A 22,294-nucleotide genomic window follows, 5' to 3' on the forward strand; every position below is an offset into this window, starting at 1 on the left:
CACTTCACTCCTTAAAACTACTTTAATTGTAGTTTGGCATTTGTCTCTATATAACAATGACTTTTAGAAAAAAATGACCAGTGACTTTTGTGTTTCAAACCTAATGTACATTGTGTCACTTGATATTATTTGTTCAAAAGAATAAATGTTCTGTTCTGGATATTCTTTTTTTTTTTTTTTGAAATGGAGTCTCACTCACTCTGTTGCCTAGCCTGGAGTGCAGTGGTATGATCTCAGCTCACTGCAACCTCCACTTCCCGGGTTCAAGGGATTCTCCTGCCTCAGCCTTCCGAACAGCTGGGGTTACAGGTGCGTGCCGCCATGGCTGGCTAATTTTTGTATTTTTAGTAGAGACGGGGTTTCACCATCCTGGCCAGGCTGGTCCCAAACACTTGACCTTAAGTGATCTGCCTGCCTTGGCCTCCCAAAGTGCTGGGATTACAGGCATGAGCCACTGCGCCCTGCCAGTTCTGGATATTCTTAACATACTCTATGCTTTTGTCTAAATTATTTGATTCTGATTTCCAACAGTGAAATGGGAATGATGGAGAGTTGATACAATGAGATTGTAACGCACATGGAGCGTCTCTGACATAAATAGCTATAATCATATCATTTTCCCAATAGAATGGTTTGCAGGGATTAAATGAGATAATGGCTACAAAATTCTTAATACATAGCTGTAAATAGCAATGATTATTTATATTTTAGTTTGAAAATCAGCAAACTAAAATTTAACAACTGGAGAAAGAGAGTTCAGCTACTTTGGGTGCTCAGGTAGAAAAATACTTGGTGATTATGAAATGATATGTCTGGAATTTGTTTCAAAATAATCGAGGGGGGGGGATGGGGTGGGTAGGGTGTTGGGGTGGTAAGGGTGGTTTGGGGCTGCCGTGGTGGGAAATTGGCCAGGTTATTGACGCTGAGTGTTTGCTATTCTAATTTTGTATTCGTTTGAAAATTTTATAGTTAAAATTATGATTTGTTTCGCTCTACGCAACTATGTTGACACAATATATTTTGTAAACTGAAATGTCACGGAAACTTAGTTTGTAACCGGTCAATGGCTTATTGAGGTCTGGACACTTCACACCTTACTTCGCTCCCCACTGTAAGGAAGATTTAACTTGAAACGGAGATAATGACTTGAATTTACGGCTTTTATAATGTCATAAATAGGCGTCATTTTAATAACTACTCTCAGAATATCTTTTTCTATTCCACTTTACTTTTTCCTCTCCACTTAACCAACTCATCAGTAGAAAGAAACTACAAGTCCCAGGATGCACTACACGATGGACGTCGGATCGAGGACCTCGTGTCTCTGAAGTGGTTGCCCTCGCCTTATTTGAATGGGAATAATCCCAATGAAAATTGATGTTTGTGACCCAGAGCAGATTCTGGAGCCTTTTGTACGCCTGGGACGGCCCAGCGTGGAGGGGACAGCGTGGTGCCTTTTTGTTCAGGCTTCCCTCAGGGCAGCCTCACCCTTTCCTGGGGCCTCCATGCGGCAGAAGGGCTCTGTTAGTGCGCCTCTAAGATGGCGACGCCTTTGGCGGTAAATTCGGGTAAGTGTGGCCAGACAGAAAAGAGACGATTGAGCTGAGCGATGACCAGGTCTTCAGGGAGAGATGAGACCGTGGGGTTTCTCGGTGTCTAGGACCCCACCTATGTGCGGTGCCTGCTTTTCCCTAATTCTGGGCCTAGAGTCCCACCCCTCCCCAGTTTGAATGGCGCGCGTCGATGCTGCGGCTCCAGCCCTTAAGTTGGGGTTTGAGATTCCAGGCAGTGAGGCTTGGGCCGCTGGACCCAGGTGTGTAATCTCTCACAGCCCAGGGCTGAGCCTGGCCCCGCTCACCCCCAAGTTCCACTGTGCGTCTGTGGTCCAGATTTCGCCGGAATACGCATCAGGTCTTTGGCAGTGAAGCCAGAGGAGCCTAGATACTTTCCAGCCATGAGCAGAAGCTGCAAGAAGGCGTCAGAGTTCTTATAGGGTGGGGGATCTTGCAGGCAGCGAATACTCCCTATTATGAAGTCGGCCATCTGAAAGGTGGTCAGGAAGAGGGTGGCGGGACTTCAGCGGACGTCTCTGCGGATGTGGTTGGGCCCTGGATGTTCTTGTACCTTTGGAGCTGTAGATTTTCGGGGTGGAATTGAATCTAGAAGGTAGTAAAGGAACTCTGGAAGATTTGGGGTGGATCCTCTTTTGGTGATTCTCAATTCGGGCGGTACCGCCCTCCAGTGGTGTTTGAATGAGTGAGCGCATTTTGATTGTCGTATTTCCTGGGGTACGCGGCTGTCGCATAGTAGGCGGGGCAAGGATGCAGAAAGTCCTTCATGGGCAGAGCAGTCCGGGAAAATAATTTGGCGCTTAGAATGTTAATGCCTCGATTGAGATGCTCTGAACTTCGCGGGCAAGAGTAAGAGTATATCTGTGTGGTAAATGCTTGTAAGAATCTCACTGAAAAGGACTCTTTTCTGGGTGCATTTTCTGTTTCTTTACAGTCATTTTTTTAAAGTATTGGTTCTGTTTTCCACAGGACTGATATTCTTGAAAAGTTGTCTAAATATGTTTTGTAAATCAAATCATTTCAGAAACGCTATGATATAATGAAGGCTATGTTTACTGAACACATACTATATCCCGGCATTGCACTTATTATCGTGCTTATCTCATTCAGTTCCCATTTATACACCTTTGGAGTAGTTGCTGTTAAATACTCCATTTTACAGATTTGGAAATAGAGGCTTCATATAGTTACGTAATGTCCCCAGAGTTAAACATCTAATGATTCTAAGTCAGTCTTAGGTGCCTAAACTACTTAGTGCTACTACTTAAGCACAACCTAATTCATTTTATGATATTAGACGTATATATTAGAAGGTTAGTAATGAAGTTACATGCTTAATATTGCTGTCCTTCCTTCCCAATTAGATATGCTTAAAAGCAAGGGTTGCATGTTATACGTGTGGTTATATATAATACATTTCTCTATTTTATTTGATTTTTAAATTTTTTCTTATTGAGATGGAGTCTTGCTCTGTCTCCCAGGCTGGAGTGCAGTGACGCGATCCTGGCTCGCTGCAGCCTCTGCCTCCCAGGTTGAAGCAATTCTCCTGCCTCAGCCTCCCGAGTAGCTGGGATTCCAGGCACGCCCCACCACGCTGGGCTAATTTTTATATTTTTAGTAGAGGCGGGATTTCTCCACGTTGGCTAGGCTGATCTCGAACTGCTGTCCTCAAATGATCCTTCTGCCTTGGGCTCCCAAAGTGGTAGGTTTACAGGTGTGAGCCAGTACGCAGGGTATATACATTTCTTTTCCTTTTTTTTTTTTTTTCTTGTTTTGAGATGGAGTCTCACCCTGTCCACCCAGGCTGGAGTGCAGTGGCATGATCTCGGCTCACTGCAGCCTCCGCCTCCTGGGTTTGAGCAATTCTCCTGCCTCACCCTCCGAAGTAACTGGGATTACAGGCACCCGCCACCATGCTTGGCTAGCCTGGCTATTTTTTTTTTTTTTTTTTTTTGAGACGGAGTCTCACTCTGTTGCCCGGGCTGGAGTGCAGTGGGACGATCTTGGCTCACTGCAACGTCCGCCTCCTGGGTTCAAGCGATTCTCCTGCGTCAACCTCCCGAGTGGCTGGGATTACAGGCGCCCGCCACTACACCCAGCTAATTTTTTGTATTTGTAGTAGAGAAGGGGTTTCACCATATTGGCCAGGCTGGTCTCGAGCTCCTGACCCCGTGATTCGCCCCCTTCAGCCTCCCAAAGTGCTGGGATTACAGGCGTGAGCCACTGCACCTGGCCAATTTTTTTGTATTTTTAGTAGAGATGGGGTTTCACCATGCTGGCCAGACTGGTCTCGAACTCCTGACCTCAGGTGATCTGCCTACCTCGGCATCCCAAAGTGCTGGGATTACAGGCGCGAGCCCCTGTGCCTGGCCTATATACATTTCTTTAGTACATACTCGCCCTAAGCTATTATAATTATTAAACGAATCATTGGAGGGAAAAGGAGTTGCCAACAGCAGCAAAGAGTGTACATTGTATAATAAAGCCTTTTGGCCGGGCGCATTGGCTCACGCTTGTAATCCCAGCACTTTGGGAGGCCGAGGCGGGCGGATCACGGGGTCAGGAGATTGAGACCACGGTGAAACCCAGTCTCTACTAAAAATACAAAAAATTAGCCGGGCGTGGTGGCGGGTGCCTGTAGTCCCAGCTACTCGGAGAGGCTGAGGCAGGAGAATGGCGTGAACCCGGGAGGCGGAGCTTGCAGTGAGCCGAGATCGCGCCACTGCACTCCAGCCTGGGCGACAGAGCGAGACTCCGTCTCAAAAAAAAAAAATAAATTAAAAAAAAAAATAAAATAAAAATAAAGCCTTGTGTCAGGAGTGTTTAATTGGCAACTTAGGAAACATTTTTAAAAGCCAAGAGTCAGGAGATAGTATTTTTAAAAAACTAAACGTCTTAGGGAAGGAACTGTTTCCATCAAGGAATGAATGTAGGGTTGAGTGGGTAAAGGAAATGTGTCATATACATGCAATATACATAATACATATACATGCATATACATAACATAACATATACATGCATATACATAGTATCCTTATGCAGCCTTAAAAAGGAAGGAAATCCTGTCACATAAAACAACGTGGATGAATCTTGGGGACATACTAAGTGAAATAAGCCAGTCACAAGACACAAATACTACATGATTCCACTTACATGAGGTATCTGAAGTAGTCAAACTCATAGAAACAGAAAGTAGAATGGTGGTTGCCAGGGGCTGGGAAAGGGGAAAATGGGGAGTTGTTTAGGGGGCATAGAGTTTCTATTTTGCAAGATGAGAAAAGCTGTGAAGATCTGTTGCACAATGTGAACATACTTAACACTGCTGAACTGTACACTTAAAATTTGTTGAGATTGCGTTCTATGTTATGTGCTTCCTTTAAATTACAGTTTTAAAAAATCAAACATCTTAGAGTTGTAAGGAAAAAATACAGAGATTGTAGAGTTCTAAGACCTATGGTTGGCCACGTGTGGTGGCTTATGCCTGTAATCCCAGCACTTTGGGAGGCTGAAGTGGGCAGATCACCTGAGGTCAGGAGTTCGAGACCAGCCTAGCCAACATGGTGAAACCCTGTCTCTACAAAAATACAAAAATTAGCCTGGCATGATGGCAGGTGTCTGTAATCCCAGCTACTCAGGAGGCTGAGGCAGGAGAATCGCTTGAACACGGGAGGGGAAGGTTGCAGTGAGCCAAGATCACGCCACTGCACTCCAGCCTGGGCGACAGAGCGAGACTCTGTCTCAAAAAAAAAAAAAAAAAAAAAAAAACCTACGCTTGTATTTCAGCTGTATAACTTAACTAGTCTTGTGACCTGTATCAACCCGGCCGAGTACACTCACAGACTTGTGAATAAGCAACTATTAACACTGCTTGGCAGTCCTTCTGTGATAGTCTGGTCACCTCGTCCATTCACAGCAGTGACTACTTCAGACCTTTCTACACTCTTCAAATCTTTAACCTGCAACTAACTAAACCCTCAGACTTCTAGTTACAGAGAAAATAGGAGCCAACATGTATGAACTCCCTTTATGCACTCTCAAACCTACAAACCTAGGTGTGTCTGCATCCTTTTGAATCATTTTTCCTCTGTCTTCCTATCTAATGTAAATCCCACCCATCGTGTTCTTCACCTGTTACCCCTTTTTTGTCTTGTATATTCACTTCTATCTCTTGCTCTTTCCTTTCTCTCCACTAATGATCTCATGCCCCACTACACTTACTGTCCTCTTCCTAGTCAAACCTTTCAAAAGATTTATTAGTATTCACGGACTCCATCTCCCTCCCTCCCTCCCTCCCTTCCTTCCTTCCTTCCTTCCTTCCTTCCTTCCTTCCCTCCTTCCTTCCTTCTTTCCTTCCTTCTTCCCTCCTTCCTCCTTCCCTCCTTCCTTCCTTCTTTCCTTCCTTCTGTCCCTCCTTCCCTCCTTCCTTCCTTCCTTCCCTCCCTCCCTCCCTCTGCCCAGGCTGGAGTGCAGTGGTGCAGTCTCGGCTCATTGCAGCCTCCACCTCCCAAGTTTAAACGATTCTCCTGCCTCAGTCTCCCTAGTAGCTGGGATTACAGGCCTGAACCGCTATGCCCAGCCTACTGACTCCTTTTTCATACCTCCTATTCCTCCACCCATTCTGGTCTCTTCCATCCTTGTAAACAGCTCTCAATAGGTTTAACTTCTGTTTCTTGCAGTTCAGAAAGTTCCTTTTTAAAAAATTATTTTTTTATTTTGAGACAGGGGCTCATTCTGTCACCCAAACTGGAGTACAGTGGCGTGATCTCAGCTCACTGCAACCTCTGCCTCCCAGGTTCAAGAGATTGTCCTGCCTCAGCCTCCCCAAGTAGCTGGGATTACTGGCGCCCGCCACCACACCTGGCTAATTTTTGTATTTTTAGTAGAGATGGGGGTTTCACCATGTTGGCCAGGCTGGCCTTGAACTTCTGACCTCAAATGATTCACCTGCCTCGCCCTCCCAAAGTGCTGGGATTATAGGCACAAGCGTGAAGTCCCCATGTTTTAAATCTTCATTTGGCTTGATCTTTTAGAGTAAAGACCAAAATCCTTTTTTTTTTTTTTTTTTTTTTGAGATGGAGTCTGGCTCTGTCGCCAGGCTGGAGTGCAGTGGCGCTATCTTGGCTCACTGAAACCTCTGCCTCCCGAGTTCAAGCGATTCTCTTGCCTCAGCCTCCTGAGTAGCTGGGACTACAGGCGTGCGCCACCAAGCCCAGCTAATCTTTGTATTTTTAGTAGAGCAGGTTTTCACCATGTTGGCCAGGATGGTCTTGATCTCCTGACCTCGTATCCGCCCACCTCGGCGTCCCAAAGTGCTGGGATTACAGGCCTGAGCCACCGCGCCCGGCCATCAGAATTCTTTAACGTGGGCAAGTGAGCCCTGCGTGATGATCTTGCCAAACCCATTTTCTGTACTGCAGCTCTCTTGGCCTTTTGAGTTCTTTGACATGTCGCATTCCCTCTTGCCATGGAAACCCACAGGTTGTCCTCTTCCTGGAATGCGTGTCAGTTAACTACCACTTTTGTTCTTCAGATTTCAGCCTAGTTATCACTTCCTCATGGATAATTCTCTCCTCCTGCCTCTCTGGCTAGGTCAGATTCCCCTATTATGTTATCTCTTGCCCTGGCTACCTCTCCTTCATATCCTTCATATCCTGACCACAGTTGGATTTTATTTTATTTTTATTTTTTGAGATGGAGTCTTACTGTCACCCAGGTTGCAGTGCAGTGGCGTGATCTCAGCTCACTGCAGCCTCCGCCTCCCGGGTTCAAGCGATTCTCCTGCCTCAGCCTCCCTAGTAGCTGGGACTACAGGCGCATGCCATCACGCCTGGCTAATTTTTTGTATTTTTAGTAGAGACGGGGTTTCACTGTGTTAGCCAGGATGGTCTTGATCTCCTGACCTCGTGATCTGGCCCGCCTTGGCCTCTCAAAGTGGTGGGATTACAGCATGAGCCACCGTGCCCGGCCAGATTTTACATTTATGTATGATTATGATTAATGTTTTTCCTCACTGCAGTGTAATCTTACCAATACCTCACACATGGTGAATGAGTGAGTAAATGTGATTTGCTGGAGGTATCCCTAAACATTAAGGAAAATAAATGTATTTCTCAACTGACTAAACTACATGGTAAAAATATATATTTAGTAATTTTGAAAAATTTATAGTGTCCCTTCATTTGTAATCAGTAAAAAGATATTTACTGTAATCCCAGCACTTTAGGAGGCTGAGGAGGGAGGATCATTTGAGGCCAGGAGTTCAAGATAAGCCTGGGCAACATAGCAACACCCCAGTTCTACAAAAATTAGCCAGGTCTGGTGGTGCATGCGCGCCTGTAATCCTAGCTACCGGAGAAGCTGAGGCAGGAGGTTGCTTGAGCCCAGGAGTTTGAGGCTGTAGTGAGCTGTGATTGCCTCACTGCACTCCAGCCTGGGTGACAGCAAGACCCTGTCACACAAAACAAACAAAAAAAGGTGTTTACTGAAATTGGTCAAACTCAAGACAGATTGAAGATAACTCTTTGTTGCAGCTACCTTTGGAGTTTTCTTTTCTTTTTCTTTTTTGAGACAAGGTTTCACTCTGTTGCCCATGCTGGAGTGCAGTGGCTCAGTCATGGCATACTACAGCCTCTACCCTCCGAGACTCAGGTGATCCTCCCACTTCAGCCTCATGAGTAGCCGAGACTATAGGCACAAGCCACCATGCCCAACCATTTTTTTTTTTTTTTTTTGAGACAGAGTCTTGCCCTGTCACACAGGCTGGAGTGCAATGGCATGATCTCAGGTCACTGCAACCTCCGCCTCCTGGGTTCAAGCAATTCTCCTGCCCCAGCCTCCCAAGTAGCTGGGATTACAGGTGTTAGCCACCACGCCCAGCTAATTTTTTTGCATGTCTTTAGTAGAGATAGGGTTTCACCATGTTGGCCATGCTGGTCTTGAACTCCTGACCTTGTGATCCACCCACTTTGGCCTCCCAGAGTGCTGGGATTACAGGCGTGAGCCACTACGCCCGGCCTGTTTTTTTTTTTTTTTTTTTAAGTACAGACAGGGTTTTGCCATGTGACTGGCTACCTTGCCTGGCCCTTTGGTGCTACGTTGACATTAATGACGAACTAAGTAGGCCAGTGTACCTGTTTTTTTATTGTTGAGTTTTTTTGTTTGGTTGTTTTTTGAGATGGAGTCTCACTCTGTCTTCCAGGCTGCAGTGCAGTGGTGTGCTCTCGGCTCACTGCAACCTCTGCCTCCTGGGTTCAAGTGATTCTCCTACCTCAGCCTCCTGAGTAGCTGGGATTACAGGCACACGCCACCATGCCTGGCCAATTTTTTTTTAACCTTTTGTAGAGACAGGGTTTCGACATTTTGGCCAGGCTGGTCTTGAACTCCTGACCTCAAGTGATCTGTCCGCCTTGGCCTCCCAAAGTACTGGGATTACAGGTGTGAGCCACTGCAGCCGGCCTATTATAGAGTTCTGACCTTTAATTGGATGCCTACCATTATTGGGGGAAAAGTTGGATTTTTCTCTGCCATTCACTGAGCTTATTACACTAAATATGTATAGTACAAGGAAATTTATTAGTTTTTCAGAGGTCCTACTGTGTATTGATATTTAAAATGAAGGAGAGAAAATTAACTTTTGTCAGCACTCTATCAGATTTCTGAAATGTCTGTGGTAAGGTATATTTCAGATTTGCATAGGAGTCATCATTGATACCTTCCCTTTATACCCTATGCCATTTGATGACCAATTCTGAGTCCTTTCTGTTACTAAGAGACCTTTTCTTCCTCCTGTACTGCCCTCATAGGTTCCATTTTCTTATTTTTTTTTATTTTTTGAGATGGAGTTTCGCTCTTGTTGCCCAGGCTAGAGTGCAATGGCACAATCTTGGCTCATTGCAAGCTCCACTTCCAGGGTTCAAGCCATTCTCCTGCCTCAGCCTCCTGAGTAGCTGGGATTACAGGTGCCTGCCACCATGCCTGGCTAATTTTATATTTTCAGTAGAGACGGAGTTTCTCTATGTTGATCAGGCTGGTCTTGAACTCCCGACCTCAGGTGATCCTCCCACCTTGGCCTCCTGGTTCCATTTTCTTATAAGTTGCTTACTTACCTGTTATCCTTGTTTTCTTGACACTGCCTGTTCTAGTCCATCAACCACACTAGAACACCATTGTCCTACAATGCCAGTTTCATTTTGTCATCTACTACTGGAAACTTTGCCATTTACTAATAGGAAAAATTCCATCATGGCCCTGGAATCCAAGGCTGAAACCTATTCTATCCTTTGCAGTTAGTGAGAGGGCCAAGAAAATGATCCTGAGGGAAGTCAGCTAGTCACCAGGATGTAGGTCCTCATTTTGGCAGGCAGAGAAATATGATTTTTTTCAGTGTATCCAGGGTTGATTAGGTCCCATTCATTGATTATTCTCTAATCAAATTCAGAAAAGACAGATATGTAAACCAGTATGCCAGTTATTGCTCTTTTTTATTTTATTTGTTTATTTATTTGTTTTTTTGAGACAGAGCCTTGCTGTGTTGCCCAGGCTGGATTGCAGTAGTGTGGTCTCGGCTCACTGCAACCTCTGCCTCCCAGATTCAAGCGGTTCTTGTGCCTCAACCTTCCTCATAGTTGGATTTACAGGTGTGCATCATTGTGCCTGGCTAATTTTTGTATTTCCAGTAGAGACGGAGTTTCACCATGTTGGCCAGACTGGTCTTGAACTCCTAGCCTTGGCCTTCCGAAGTGCTAGGGTTACAGGGATGAGCCACCACCCCTGTCTGCCAGTTATTGCTCTTTAATGGGAAGTATGTCTGCATAGGTACTCATGTCGCCTTGTCAACACATCCTTCATGCTAGAAATTTATATGTCGAGCTATATTTTTAATCAGAAGATTGGAAAGTGTGGGACCAAAGCAGGAGAAGCAAAGCAGGGAATTGGATGCTCTCTCTTATGTAAGGAAGATCTAGACATGTAGATTCCCATTCTCTCACATCCCCACATCAAAGACCTGACGCTTTGCATCCTTCCCTAATCTTCAGATTAGTTTAGGCTCTTTCTTTCATGTACTCTCATAGCACTCTGTACTTCATCATATCTTTTATTATACTGATATCTTTGGAATTATTTGTTTTTTTGTTTTGTTTTGTTTTTTGAGATGGAGTCTTGCTCTGTTGCCCAGGCTGAAGTGCAGTGGCACAATCTCGGCTCACTGCAACCTCTGCCTCCCGGGTTCAAGTGATTCTTCTGCTTCAGCCTCCCGAGTAGCTGGGACTACAGGTGTGCAGCACCATGACTGGCTAATTTTTGTATTTTTAGTAGAGACGGGGTTTCACCATATTGGCCAGGTGGCTGGTCTCGAACTCCTGACCTCATGATCGGCCCACCTCAGCTTCCCAAAGTGCTGAGATTACAGGCGTGAGCCACTGCACCCGGCCTGGAATTCTTTGTTTAATGTCTGTCAGTCTTATCAATTTATAAGTTCCATTTGGCTTGGGATTCTGTCTGTCTTGCTCAGTCTGTATATATATATATATAAGGTCCCTCAGTAAATACTTGATAGTGAATGAAAGTATGAATAAATAATCCAGCTCCACTGGTTTAGTCCGTCCTTTCCCTGCACATCTCCCCTTTAAAAAATTTTTTTTTCAGGCTGGGTGCAGTGGCTCATGCCTTTCATCCCAGCACTTGGGAAGGCCAAGGTGGGCAGGGCAGATTGCTTGAGTCCAAGAGTCTAAGACAAGCCTGGACAACATGGTGAAACCCTGTCTCTACCAAAAAAAAAAGCAAACAAACAAAAATTAGGCGGGTGTGGTTGCATACCTGTAGTCCCAGCTATTCAGGAGGCTGAAGGGGGAGGATCTCTTGACCCCAGGAAGTTGAGGCTACAGTGAGCTGAGATGGTGCCACTGTACTCCAGCCTGGGTGACAAAGTGAGACCCTGTCTCAAAAAAAAAAAATTGTTTTTAAATTACATTGCGTCATCTGACATTGTTCATTGGGTTATAATGTATTTAATTACATTACAGTTATCTTTCATGTTATTCTTATATCCTGGTAACTTTATTTGGATTTGGGTTTTCTCAGCAGTTTAACCTGTTTACAGTCTTTAATGTTTAGGCTATAGTTAGTTCTGAGTTTCATCTGTTGAGTAATTGATTGGTTTTGACCAGTTTTTCCTTCAGAGTCTTAAACACATATGAGTACCTTATCTGCTTATTTCCAAACAGGAACCTTTGGCTTTAGGGTCATATTTTTTAAATGGTGAGTCTAAAATCAGTTTAGTAGGTGCCGGGTGCCATGGCTCATGCCAGTAATCTCAGCACTTTGGGAGGCTGAGGTGGGCAGATTACTTGAGGCCAGGAGTTCGAGACCAGCCTGGCCAAATGGTGAAGCCCCATCTCTAATAAAAATACAAAAATTAGACGGGCGTGGTGGCACACCTGTAATCCCAGCTACTCAGGAAGCTGAGGCAGGAGAATCACTTGAACCCAGGAGGTGAAAGTTGCAGTGAGCGGAGATTGTGCCACTGCACTCCAGCCTGGGTGATAGAGTGAGTGAGACTGCATCTTAAAAACAATAAAGTCAATTTAATGGGCCCCTCACCAAAAATCGGACAGAACACAAAATATCATAGGGCATTGAATATAATAAATGAATTAATTTTAGTTTTTTATTGTTGTTGTTGTTGAGACAGAGTCTTGCTCTGTTGCCCAGGATGGAGTGCAGTGGCATGATCTTGGCTCACTGCAACCTCCATCTCCCAGGTTCAAGCGATTCTGGTGCCTGGCCTCCCGAGTACCTGGGACTACAGGTGTGCGCCACCACTCCTGGCTAATATTTTTGTATTTTTAGTAGAGACGGGTTTTTACCATGTTGGCCAGGCTGGTCTCGAACTCCTAGCCTCAAGTGATCTGCCTGCCTCGGCCTTCCAAAGTGGTGGGATTATAGGTGAGAGCCAGACTGAATTTTAGTATTTTATATAATACTTTTGTTCCAGTTTTGTGTATACATGTGTACTGGGTTGAAACGTGAAATATTTCTTACTATGGATTATAGTCAAAGTTTGAAAGCACTACTCCTAACTCTTTAATCTTGCTACTGCTCTGTGAATTCGCTTTCATACTTTCACACCTGTCTCTGATCATTTGCTCACACTTGTTCTTGGCTGATGTTTGTTGCCCAGGTTTTCCTCATCCTTCAAATGCTGCACAAGTGCAACCATTCCTTAGCCAACTCTGACCATCAGTTTGATCTTCTGAAATTATTTTATTGTTTGTGCCAACAGTCATATTCCTTTACTGGAATATTTCACTTATGTACATTTTATCTCCGCAACTTGTGAGCTATAAGACAAAGATTGTTTGTCTTATCTTCTTTGATACTTTACTGTTCGTTTATGGAGCTTAAATTTTTTATTTTTTATTTTTTGAGATGGAGTCTCGCTCTGTTGCCAGGCTGGAGTGCAATGGCACGATCTCGGCTCACTGCAACCTCCGCCTCCTGGGTTCAAGCAATTCTCCTGCCTCAGCCTCCTGAGTAGCTGGGATTACAGGCGCGTGCCACCATGCCTGGCTAATTTTTTGTATATTTTAGTAGAGATGGGGTTTCACCATGTAGGCCAGGCTGGTCTCAAACTCCTGACCTCAGGTGAACCGCCCGCCTTGGCCTCCCAAAGTGCTGGGATTACAGGCGTGAGCCACCCTGCCAAGCCTTAGTACTATTTTTGAAATACCTAAATTCTTCCCAAACACTTTCACTTTTTAAGTATTATGTATTATAGTATAAATGTGTCATTTACTTTCCAGTAAATTATGGTGAAAGTACAATTTACTGGTTAGGGCACACTCTGATGCCCAGACTGCTTTGGCTTAAATTCTGACATTATCTAGTGTAACCTCAGGTGGTGAATATTTTGACCTCTCTGCCTCAGTTTCCATGTTTATAAAATGGAGGAAGCCACAGTGCTGACCTCATAGGGTGTTGTAAGACATAATCATACATGTAAAGAGCTTCGGGCCATGCTTAGTAGCACACAGCACAAGTTCAGTCATTATTACTTACTATTATCACGTTTGTCAATTAAAATGTGATCCTTTTTATATGAGTTTATAAAAGTATTCTATATTTCTATGCTGTTTTATAATAGCCAGTGTCTCAGCCCAAAGTACGCTTTCAGCTTCTAAGTTTTATAAAATCTGAGTTATTTCCCTACTGCTGCTTTTCATCTGGATGACAAGAAGGAAAGGAAGGAAAGGCACTTACCTTTATTGAGTGCCTATGATATGAAAGGCACTGGACTGTGTGTTTTCCTTAGTTTATCTCATTTGAAAACTTACATCTCTTTGAAGCAGATGGTGTTTATATTTTATATATATATGGAAACTGAAGTTTAAAGAGGTTATTTCCCTTGTTCCAGTACACATAGCTAATAAAGTGGTAAAACTAGGTTCAGCTGATATTCCAATTTAAAGTCAGGATTTATTTTATTTATTTATTTAATTTTTAAATTTTTTTTGAGATGGGGCTTTGATCTTGTTGCCCAGGCTAGAGTGCAGTGGCACGATCCTGTCTCACTGCAACCTCTGCCTCCCGGGTTTGAGTGATTTCTCCTGTCCCGGCCTCCCAAGTAGCTGGGGCTACATGCGCGCACCACCACACCTGGCTAATTTTTGTATTTTTAGTAGAGACGGGGTTTCACCATGTTGGCCAGGTTGGTCTCAAACTCCTGACCTCAGGTAATCTGTCCGCCTCGGCCTCCCAGAGTGCTGGGATTACAGGTGTGAGCCATTGTGCCTGACCTAAAGTCAGGATTTATTTGATAGTAAGTCAGATAAAGTGATGTGTTTATATCATTGCTTGAGAATTTTAATAAACTATGCTTTTATATTAGTGTCTCTTAATCAGTTAGGACATTGATATTTATATAATTATTATCAATCATTTATTATATTAATATATTACATATTCATAATACTTAAAAAGTGAAAGTGTTTGGGAAGAATTTAGGTATTTCAAAAATAGTACTAAGGCTGGGCAGGGTGGCTCACGCCTGTAATCCCAGCACTTTGGGAGGCCAAGGCGGGCGGATCACCTGAGGTCAGGAGTTTGAGACCAGCCTGGCCTACATGGTGAAACCCCATCTCTACTAAAATATACAAAAAATTAGCCAGGCATGGTGGCACGCGCCTGTAATCCCAGCTACTCAGGAGGCTGAGGCAGGAGAATTGCTTGAACCCAGGAGGCGGAGGTTGCAGTGAGCCGAGATCGTGCCATTGCACTCCAGCCTGGCAACAGAGCGAGACTCCATCTCAAAAAATAAAAAATAAAAAATTTAAGCTCCAGTAATTAATATAATATAGAAATATAATATAGTTACTGTAACATACTAATTATAATATAGTTATAATATAATTGATAATTATATTAATTAAGATAACTTCCTAGATTAAAAAGTAGCTGTGAGTGTAACTAAAATGTGTAGATGGTAACCTCACATTATTTTTCAAGTGTGTGTTTTCTTTGACGGTGGTTTCATTTATTTTTTCTTTAAGCTGCTAGTCTATGGGGTCCTTACAAAGACATTTGGCATAAAGTGGGGAATGCTCTTTGGAGGAGACAACCTGAAGCTGTTCACCTTCTTGATAAGATTTTGAAGAAACACAAACCTGACTTCATCTCATTGTTCAAAAATCCGGTAAGAAATTTTCTTTTTCAGTTTTTTGGGTTTTGTTTTTGTTTTTGTTTTTTTTAAGATTGAGGAAGCAAGTAAACTCTTTTTTTCTTTTTTTTCTTAGTTTTCAAATTTTATTCAGAAATTTATTTACTGTGACACAGTCTTGTGAGGTCCTGATGACATGTGCCCCTAAACGTTTAAAAAAAAAAAAAGAAGACAGGGTCTAACTTTGTTGCCCAGGCTTGTCTTGGACTTCTGGCCTCAGTGATCCTCCTGCCTCAGCTTCCCAAAGTGCTGGGATTACAGACGTGAGCCACCATGCCAGCTGCAAAAACTATTTTAAAAACTTTTTTTAATTTGTAATTTTTGTGAGTACATAAAGGATGTATATATTTATGAGATACGTGAGATGTTTTGATACAGGCATGCAATGTGAAATAATCACATCATGGAGAATGGGGTATCATTCATCTCCTCAAGCATTTATCCTTTGTTTTCCAAACAATCCATTTATATTCTTAGTTATTTTAAAATGTGTAATTATTATTGGCTATCATCACCCTGTTGTGCTATCAAATAGTAGGTCTTTGCAAATAAACTCTTAATGTACGTAACGAAAACATGTTACCTGTCTCGCTCCAGTGATTCAATGATTTTCTTTTCTAGATATTTTTTAAAGACAGGGTGTTGCTCTGTCCTCCAGACTGGAGTGCAGTGGCCTGATTATAGCTCACTATAGCCTCAAACTCCTGGGTTCAAGCGTTCTTCCTGGCTCCTCACTCCTAAGTAGCTGGGACTACAGGTGTGTGCCACCATGCCCAGCTAATTTTTTTTTTTAGAGATAGGGTCTTGCTATGTTGCCCAGGCTGGTCTTGAACTCCTGGCCTCAAGTGATCTTCCTGCCTTGGTCTCAAAAAGTGTTGGGATTACAGATGTGAGCCACTGTACCCTGCTGTGATTTTAATGGAATTTTTCTTAGGAGCAATGTTATTCTCTATAGAAGTTAATATTATGTTTATCTCTAGCTAGGAGATAAACTTAATAATATTTGAAGACTATTTAAGAAATTTAGTATATTCCAGAAATACTAACTGCCTTAGAATTTCTGACCTCTAGTTAGTAATACATCTAAGCTTGGTAAGATTGATTATTTTGTTTATTTCCAGATATACGTTAAAATTTTAAGTATTATTTTATAGTAGTTTATAGTATTATGTAAGTTGTGTTAATGGAATGAATTAATTCTTGTGTATCTTTAATTTCTGCATCTTGAAATTCTTTGCAATAGCAATAGGGTACTTTAGTGGAGGGGATTCAAACTTGGAAAATGCTTTTCTTGTTGTTTGGCACTTTTCCTTTGTGTGTGTGTGTGTTTGTGTGTCAGAGTCTCACTCTGTCGCTCAGTCTGGAGTGCAGTGGTGCGATCTTGGCTCACTGCAACCTCCCTCCCGTGTTCAAGCAATCCTCCTGCCTCAGCCTCCCGAGTAGCCGGATTACAGGCGCCTGCCACCATGTCCAGCTAATTTTTTTGTATTAGAGACGTGGTTCCACCATGTTCGCCAGGCTGGTCTTGGACTCCTGGCCTCAAGTGATCTGCCGGCTTCAGCCTCTCAAAGTGCTAGGATTACAGGCATGACCCACCATGCCCAGTCTGGCACTTTTCTTTTATATACAGCAACGAAGCCATCTAAGAACTATTTATGGGATTGTGTTACAAAAAATGGCTTTTTGCTTTTTAGCTTTTTTTTTTTGCTTTCTTTAGTAGAAAGAGCCCCAGCCTGGGAGCCAGTTGAGCTGATTTCTGGTCTTGGCTGTACCACTGAGAGTTTTATGACCACAGACAAGTTACTTGACTTAGCTGGATGTCGGTTTTTCTGTCTGCAATAGAGGAGCTAGATTCAATGACCAATGTGTAACCTTTAAGTTCTGAAACTTTAGATTTTATGATCTATCAGGTAATTCTATACTGTATGTCATATGTTAAATATTTGCACCAAATTATCTTTTAGGAAATAAGACCACATTTTATATAACATTAATAAACTGTTACTTGCTCTACTAATTAAACAGTTCATATATCCATTTATTATGTACCATTTGAAGACCTTATTATTTTTAAGATAATTGAAAAGTTCTGTAGAAACTTGAAAAATAGTATGCTATTTTGTATATTTTCTCCAAATTTTTCAGATTAGAGTTTAGCAGTTACAGTTATTGAGAAGGTAGCATTGGAATAAAAAGTTTAAGGTTATGCAAAATATTACCTCATAAAAGTCTGTTCTAAATTACCTGATAAGAAATACTTCTGTTTGTCATGTTACCAGGCTGAATTATCATGATTAAGCTTCTGTAGGTAACACTTTGGGACCTTGTCTCCAGTGTGCTATTTTCATAACAATTACAATTTTCTCATTGTAGCCAAAAAATGTTCAACAGCATGAGAAGGTTCAGAAAGCCAGTACAGAGGGAGTCGCCATTCAGGGTCAACAGGGAACTAGACTTCTTCCTGAACAGCTCATTAAAGAAGCCTTTATTCTCAGTGACCTTTTTGATATTGGAGAATTGGCAGCTGTTGAGCTTCTTCTTGCTGGTAGGTTGACATTTAATTGAAACAGTGGTAAAATAATGCAAAATTATAAAATCACTCAGTTTAAAATATTGTTTAGATTCTATCATAGTTTCTAAGGATGCAGTTTGGTAAAACCATATTCAAAATATTGCCTTTTTTAATCTTTGTGGTTTTTTTTTTGAGACAGAGTCTTGCTCTGTTGCCCAGGCTGGAGTGCAGTGGCATGATATCGGCTCACTGCAACCTCCACTTCCCGGGTTCAAGTGATTCTCATGTCTCAGCCTCCCGAGTAGTTGGGATTACAGGCATGTGCCACCATGCCCGGCTATCCTTTTTTAACCTTTGATTGAAAGGAAGGCTTCAGCTTAGTGATCAGAATTGTTAAAGACATCTCAGAAATTTTATAGCACAAAGCATTTACTGTCAGTGAGTAGGCAAGTAAGGTCACCACTTTTTTGGGATTTCCTTTTGAGAGAGTAATTCAGATAATGCATGAATAGGTAAAAAAAGAGATGATTTCAATAATACAGAGTACTAGGAAGAAAATAAAATAAAGCAGTGGGATATAGAGAGGTGGAGGATGGCTAGGGCAACTCTAAGTAGGGTCCGTAGAGAAGGCCTCTCTAAGATAGGGTCATTTGCCTTGAGACCCAAATGATGAGAAGGTGCCAGCCACCCAGACCTATTGGGTAAGGCTTTTCCGGGCAGAGCAGGCAGCCAGTGCTTGAGGTGGGAATAAAGGCGTGAATAAAGGGAATAAAGGATAAAAAGACCATTGTGGCTAGAGCATCATAAATGAGAGGGAGAGCAAAGGAAGATGCAGATACAGCAGGAATCAGAGCGTGTTTGGTTTTGCATGATATGAAAGGTATTTGGATTTTATTCTAATTGCAATGGAAAGTTGTTGATGAGGGCTTTAAGCAGAGACATTACATAATTCATTCTAACTCTGAAATTATTTCTCTGGCTGCTGTGTAGAAAAAAGAGAGAAAAATTTCTATACTATAAGCAGTTTGTTTTAATTATAATGGAGGAGTCATTTGAAGAAAATATGGGCATGTCAGTTGAACAAAAGTTTAATATGTCTAAAGATAATATACGGCTGCCAAAATCCTTTTTGACCTAAGACTGCATTAAAAGAAGTATGATATTGAGAATGAGGGGGATGTTCACTAGACATGCTTGAGTTTTGAGTTTAACTCAGAACTTTCATTTAACAAACATTTCTTCTATACCTACCATGTGCCAGGCATGGTGTTAATTATATCACTCCAGTGATATAAAGATGAATAAAATCTCAACTAGTGTAAATAAGCTCATACTCTAATAATTGAGAATGATGTGGAAACAAATTATTTGGACACAATTAAGTACAATTAATGCAGTTTTGTGCAAGATTTAGAGATGGTCCAAAGAGATTTAGAGATGGTATTAGATGGACCTTGATTGTACAGAGAACTCTTAACAACATCATGAAGTTTAAGGTAGATGTTGCAAAATGAGTAAGCATACATCAGGTGGAATAGGTGGTTATTTGGGAGGATGAGGGGCATCCAGGCAGAAGAAATTGCCTATGCAAGAGGGTGAAGCAAGGTGATGAATTTGGGGAACAGAAAGGAGTAGAGTGGAGGAGTAAGTGCAGTAAGGGGAAAAGAAAGCTATAGGAAATGAAACTGAAACTCTGGGAAAAGTACTCTAAAAAAAAAGTGAAACTTGGCCAGGCGTGGTGGCTCACACCTGTAATCCCACCACTTTGGGAGGCCAAGGCAGGTGGATCACGAGGTCAACAGTTCAAGACCAGCGTGGTCAACATGGTGAAACGCCATCGCTACTAAAAATACAAAAATTAGCCGGGCGCTATGGCAAGTGCCTGTAATCCTAACTACTCAGGAGGCTAAGGCAGGAGAATTGCTTGAACCTAGGCGGCAGAGGTTGCAGTAAGATCGCGCCACTGCACTCCAGCCTGGGCGACAGAGTGAGACTGCATCTCAAAAAAAAAGGTAGAACTCATTCAAAGGAGAGTAGTTAAAATGGTGACTGAACTTGAATTATAAAAAGGTTGTTTATTCAGAGAAGATTCTGAGGGAAGAAACTTAGAAATATTTGAAAGATTCCATATGAGATAGTAAAATGGGCATTGAATAAAATTAAATTTAGTGGACAACAGTGAGACCAAAAGATTCTCACCCACTATGTAGAAATCACAGGTAAGTGTAAGAGTTAGAAATTGAGAGTTTGGAAAATGGTGAATTCCATGTCTCTGCTGGTATTTAGGGATAAGTTGGATGGCCCTCGAATATGTTGAGCAAGAAGTTAGACAGTGGATGGATGTTTGTAGTAGAGGACCCCAGGGCCCCTTGAGCCCTGAGCTACTGTGATTCTTTGAACTGAACATTGCTATATTGATTTTTGTCTCTTCCTAAACACATATGTGTTTATTAACAATATTATTTCTCAACTTCCTTTTTCAGGAGAGCATCAACAGCCACATTTTCCTGGCCTTACCAGAGGATTAGTAGCTGTTCTTTTGTACTGGGATGGAAAGCGATGCATTGCGAATTCCTTGAAAGCCTTGATACAGTCTAGACGGGGAAAGACATGGACCCTAGAACTCAGGTCTTTTTACTTCTTGGGATTTCAGGGGTTAATTTGAAATTACTTGAAGTATGACAATATTTCCCTTATTATATACAATCTGAGCAATATGTAACATAAGCTGAGTAATATACTCCCTTATTCTGCCAAGACAGATGTAACAATTTAAACCTATTTTATTGTGTTTATAAATAAAAAATAATTTGGACCCAGGTGCAGTGGCCCAAATTATTTTTGGATTACAAAGTGCTAGGATTACAGATTATAGTCTTGAGCTCAGAAGTTTTAGATCAGCCTGGGCAACATGATGAAATACCATCTCTACAAAAAATAGAAAAATTAGCTGGGCATGATGGCATGGACCTACAGTCCCAGCTACCTGGGAGGCTGAGGTGGGAGAATGACCTGAGCCTGGGAAGTCCAGGCTGCAGTGAGCCATGATCACGCCACTGCACTCCAGCCTGGGTGACAGAGCAAGGCCCTGTCTCAAAAAAAGAGCGTTTGCTATACCTATTATTATGAAGAAGCATAAACAATATTGTTTAACATAGTTGATTGATTTCTTTTCATTACAGTCCAGAGCTGGCTTCCATGACAACACGCTTTACAGATGAGCTGATGGAGCAAGGATTGACTTATAAAGTTCTTACCCTGGTGTCACAGATTGATGTGAATAATGAGTTTGAGAAACTACAGCGAGAGAGAGGTTTGGGCAGTGAAAAACATCGCAAAGAGGCAAGGGTTCAATGAAATCAATTCATGAGTTGTCTGTCAAATCTCAGAGGCAGTAACATGGCAATTAGAATATTCATTTTTTCAAGATGAATTATGTAGCTGACACCATGCCTGATTGCCACTTTTCTTTTTTTTTTTGCTTTTATTATTTTTCATTGACACAAAATTGTACATATTTATAGGGTACAGTGGTATTTTGATACATATGTATGATATGTAATAATCAAATCCTAATTAGCATATCCATCACCTCAAACGTTTATTATTTCTTTGTGTTGAGAACATTCAAAATTCACTGTACTATTGTTTGACAGTACAGTATACAATAAATTGTTGTTAATTGTAGTCAGCTCATAATGTATATTAAAGTTTGTAGTCAGCTGTGTCCATAAAATTGACTTGCAGTTGTTTCAGCTTCTGTATAGTCATTTATGTGCCATTCTAGCTCTTTTTATGAAATGAACAAGAAATTGGTCATCCCAATTTCTTAAGGAACTTAAGGATAAGGAATAAACAATAGGATTTGTTCAGAATTCCAGAGGTGACATCTTAGGATCACTTGTGGATTTAGATAGGTTTTTTTATTAGCCTTTGTAAAAGGTGGTTTGTACTTTGGAATAAGACCAGGCTTCACTGTAATTTATTTATACTGATAGTCATATGTTTTTATTTCTAGGTTTCTGATCTCATTAAGGAGTGCAGGCAGTCTCTTGCAGAAAGCCTTTTTGCCTGGGCTTGCCAGTCACCCTTAGGCAAAGAAGACACTCTCCTCCTCATTGGACATTTGGAAAGAGTGACAGTTGAGGCTAATGGCTCACTGGATGCAGTGAATCTGGCTCTTCTTATGGCGCTTCTATACTGTTTTGATATCAGTTTTATAGAGCAAAGCACAGAGGAACGAGATGGTATTGAGTTTTATACATTTTCCTACATTAAAAAAATCAGATTTAAAATTCGGATAACATTTAAAAAGGGTGATATTTTAGCTACTAAAATAGACTGCTCTGTTCCTTTGTTTGCAATCCGTTCATATTTGAATATTTATGTATAAGATCACATTTAAAAAACAGCTGGAGTCCTGTTAATTATTTCTGTTTTTTGGGGGGATTTGGAATGGAAAGTATTAAAGCATATATTATACATGTTCATGATTGC

The 22,294-nt window shown here is 41.9% G+C and overlaps 1 protein-coding gene across 2 annotated transcripts in view; it reads left to right on the plus strand.

The window, feature by feature from the left end:
• The first annotated feature begins 1,509 nt into the window (after window positions 1–1,509).
• NUP205 (nucleoporin 205) overlaps window positions 1,510–22,294 on the plus strand; it is a 93,211-nt gene continuing 72,426 nt past the window's right edge. For both annotated transcript variants that reach the window (XR_004032994.1, XM_003261376.4), the window contains exons 1-6: window positions 1,510–1,568; window positions 15,119–15,261; window positions 17,659–17,830; window positions 20,281–20,425; window positions 20,980–21,139; window positions 21,816–22,044. Coding sequence is in view for 1 of the 2 variants with exons in the window: in XM_003261376.4 (XP_003261424.1) it covers window positions 1,541–1,568; window positions 15,119–15,261; window positions 17,659–17,830; window positions 20,281–20,425; window positions 20,980–21,139; window positions 21,816–22,044 (877 nt within the window). In the remaining variant the exon portion in view is untranslated. The remainder of the gene's footprint in view (window positions 1,569–15,118; window positions 15,262–17,658; window positions 17,831–20,280; window positions 20,426–20,979; window positions 21,140–21,815; window positions 22,045–22,294) is intronic.

Source organism: Nomascus leucogenys, chromosome 13 (genome assembly GCF_006542625.1).
Source record: "Nomascus leucogenys isolate Asia chromosome 13, Asia_NLE_v1, whole genome shotgun sequence".
Lineage (NCBI taxonomy): Eukaryota > Metazoa > Chordata > Mammalia > Primates > Hylobatidae > Nomascus > Nomascus leucogenys.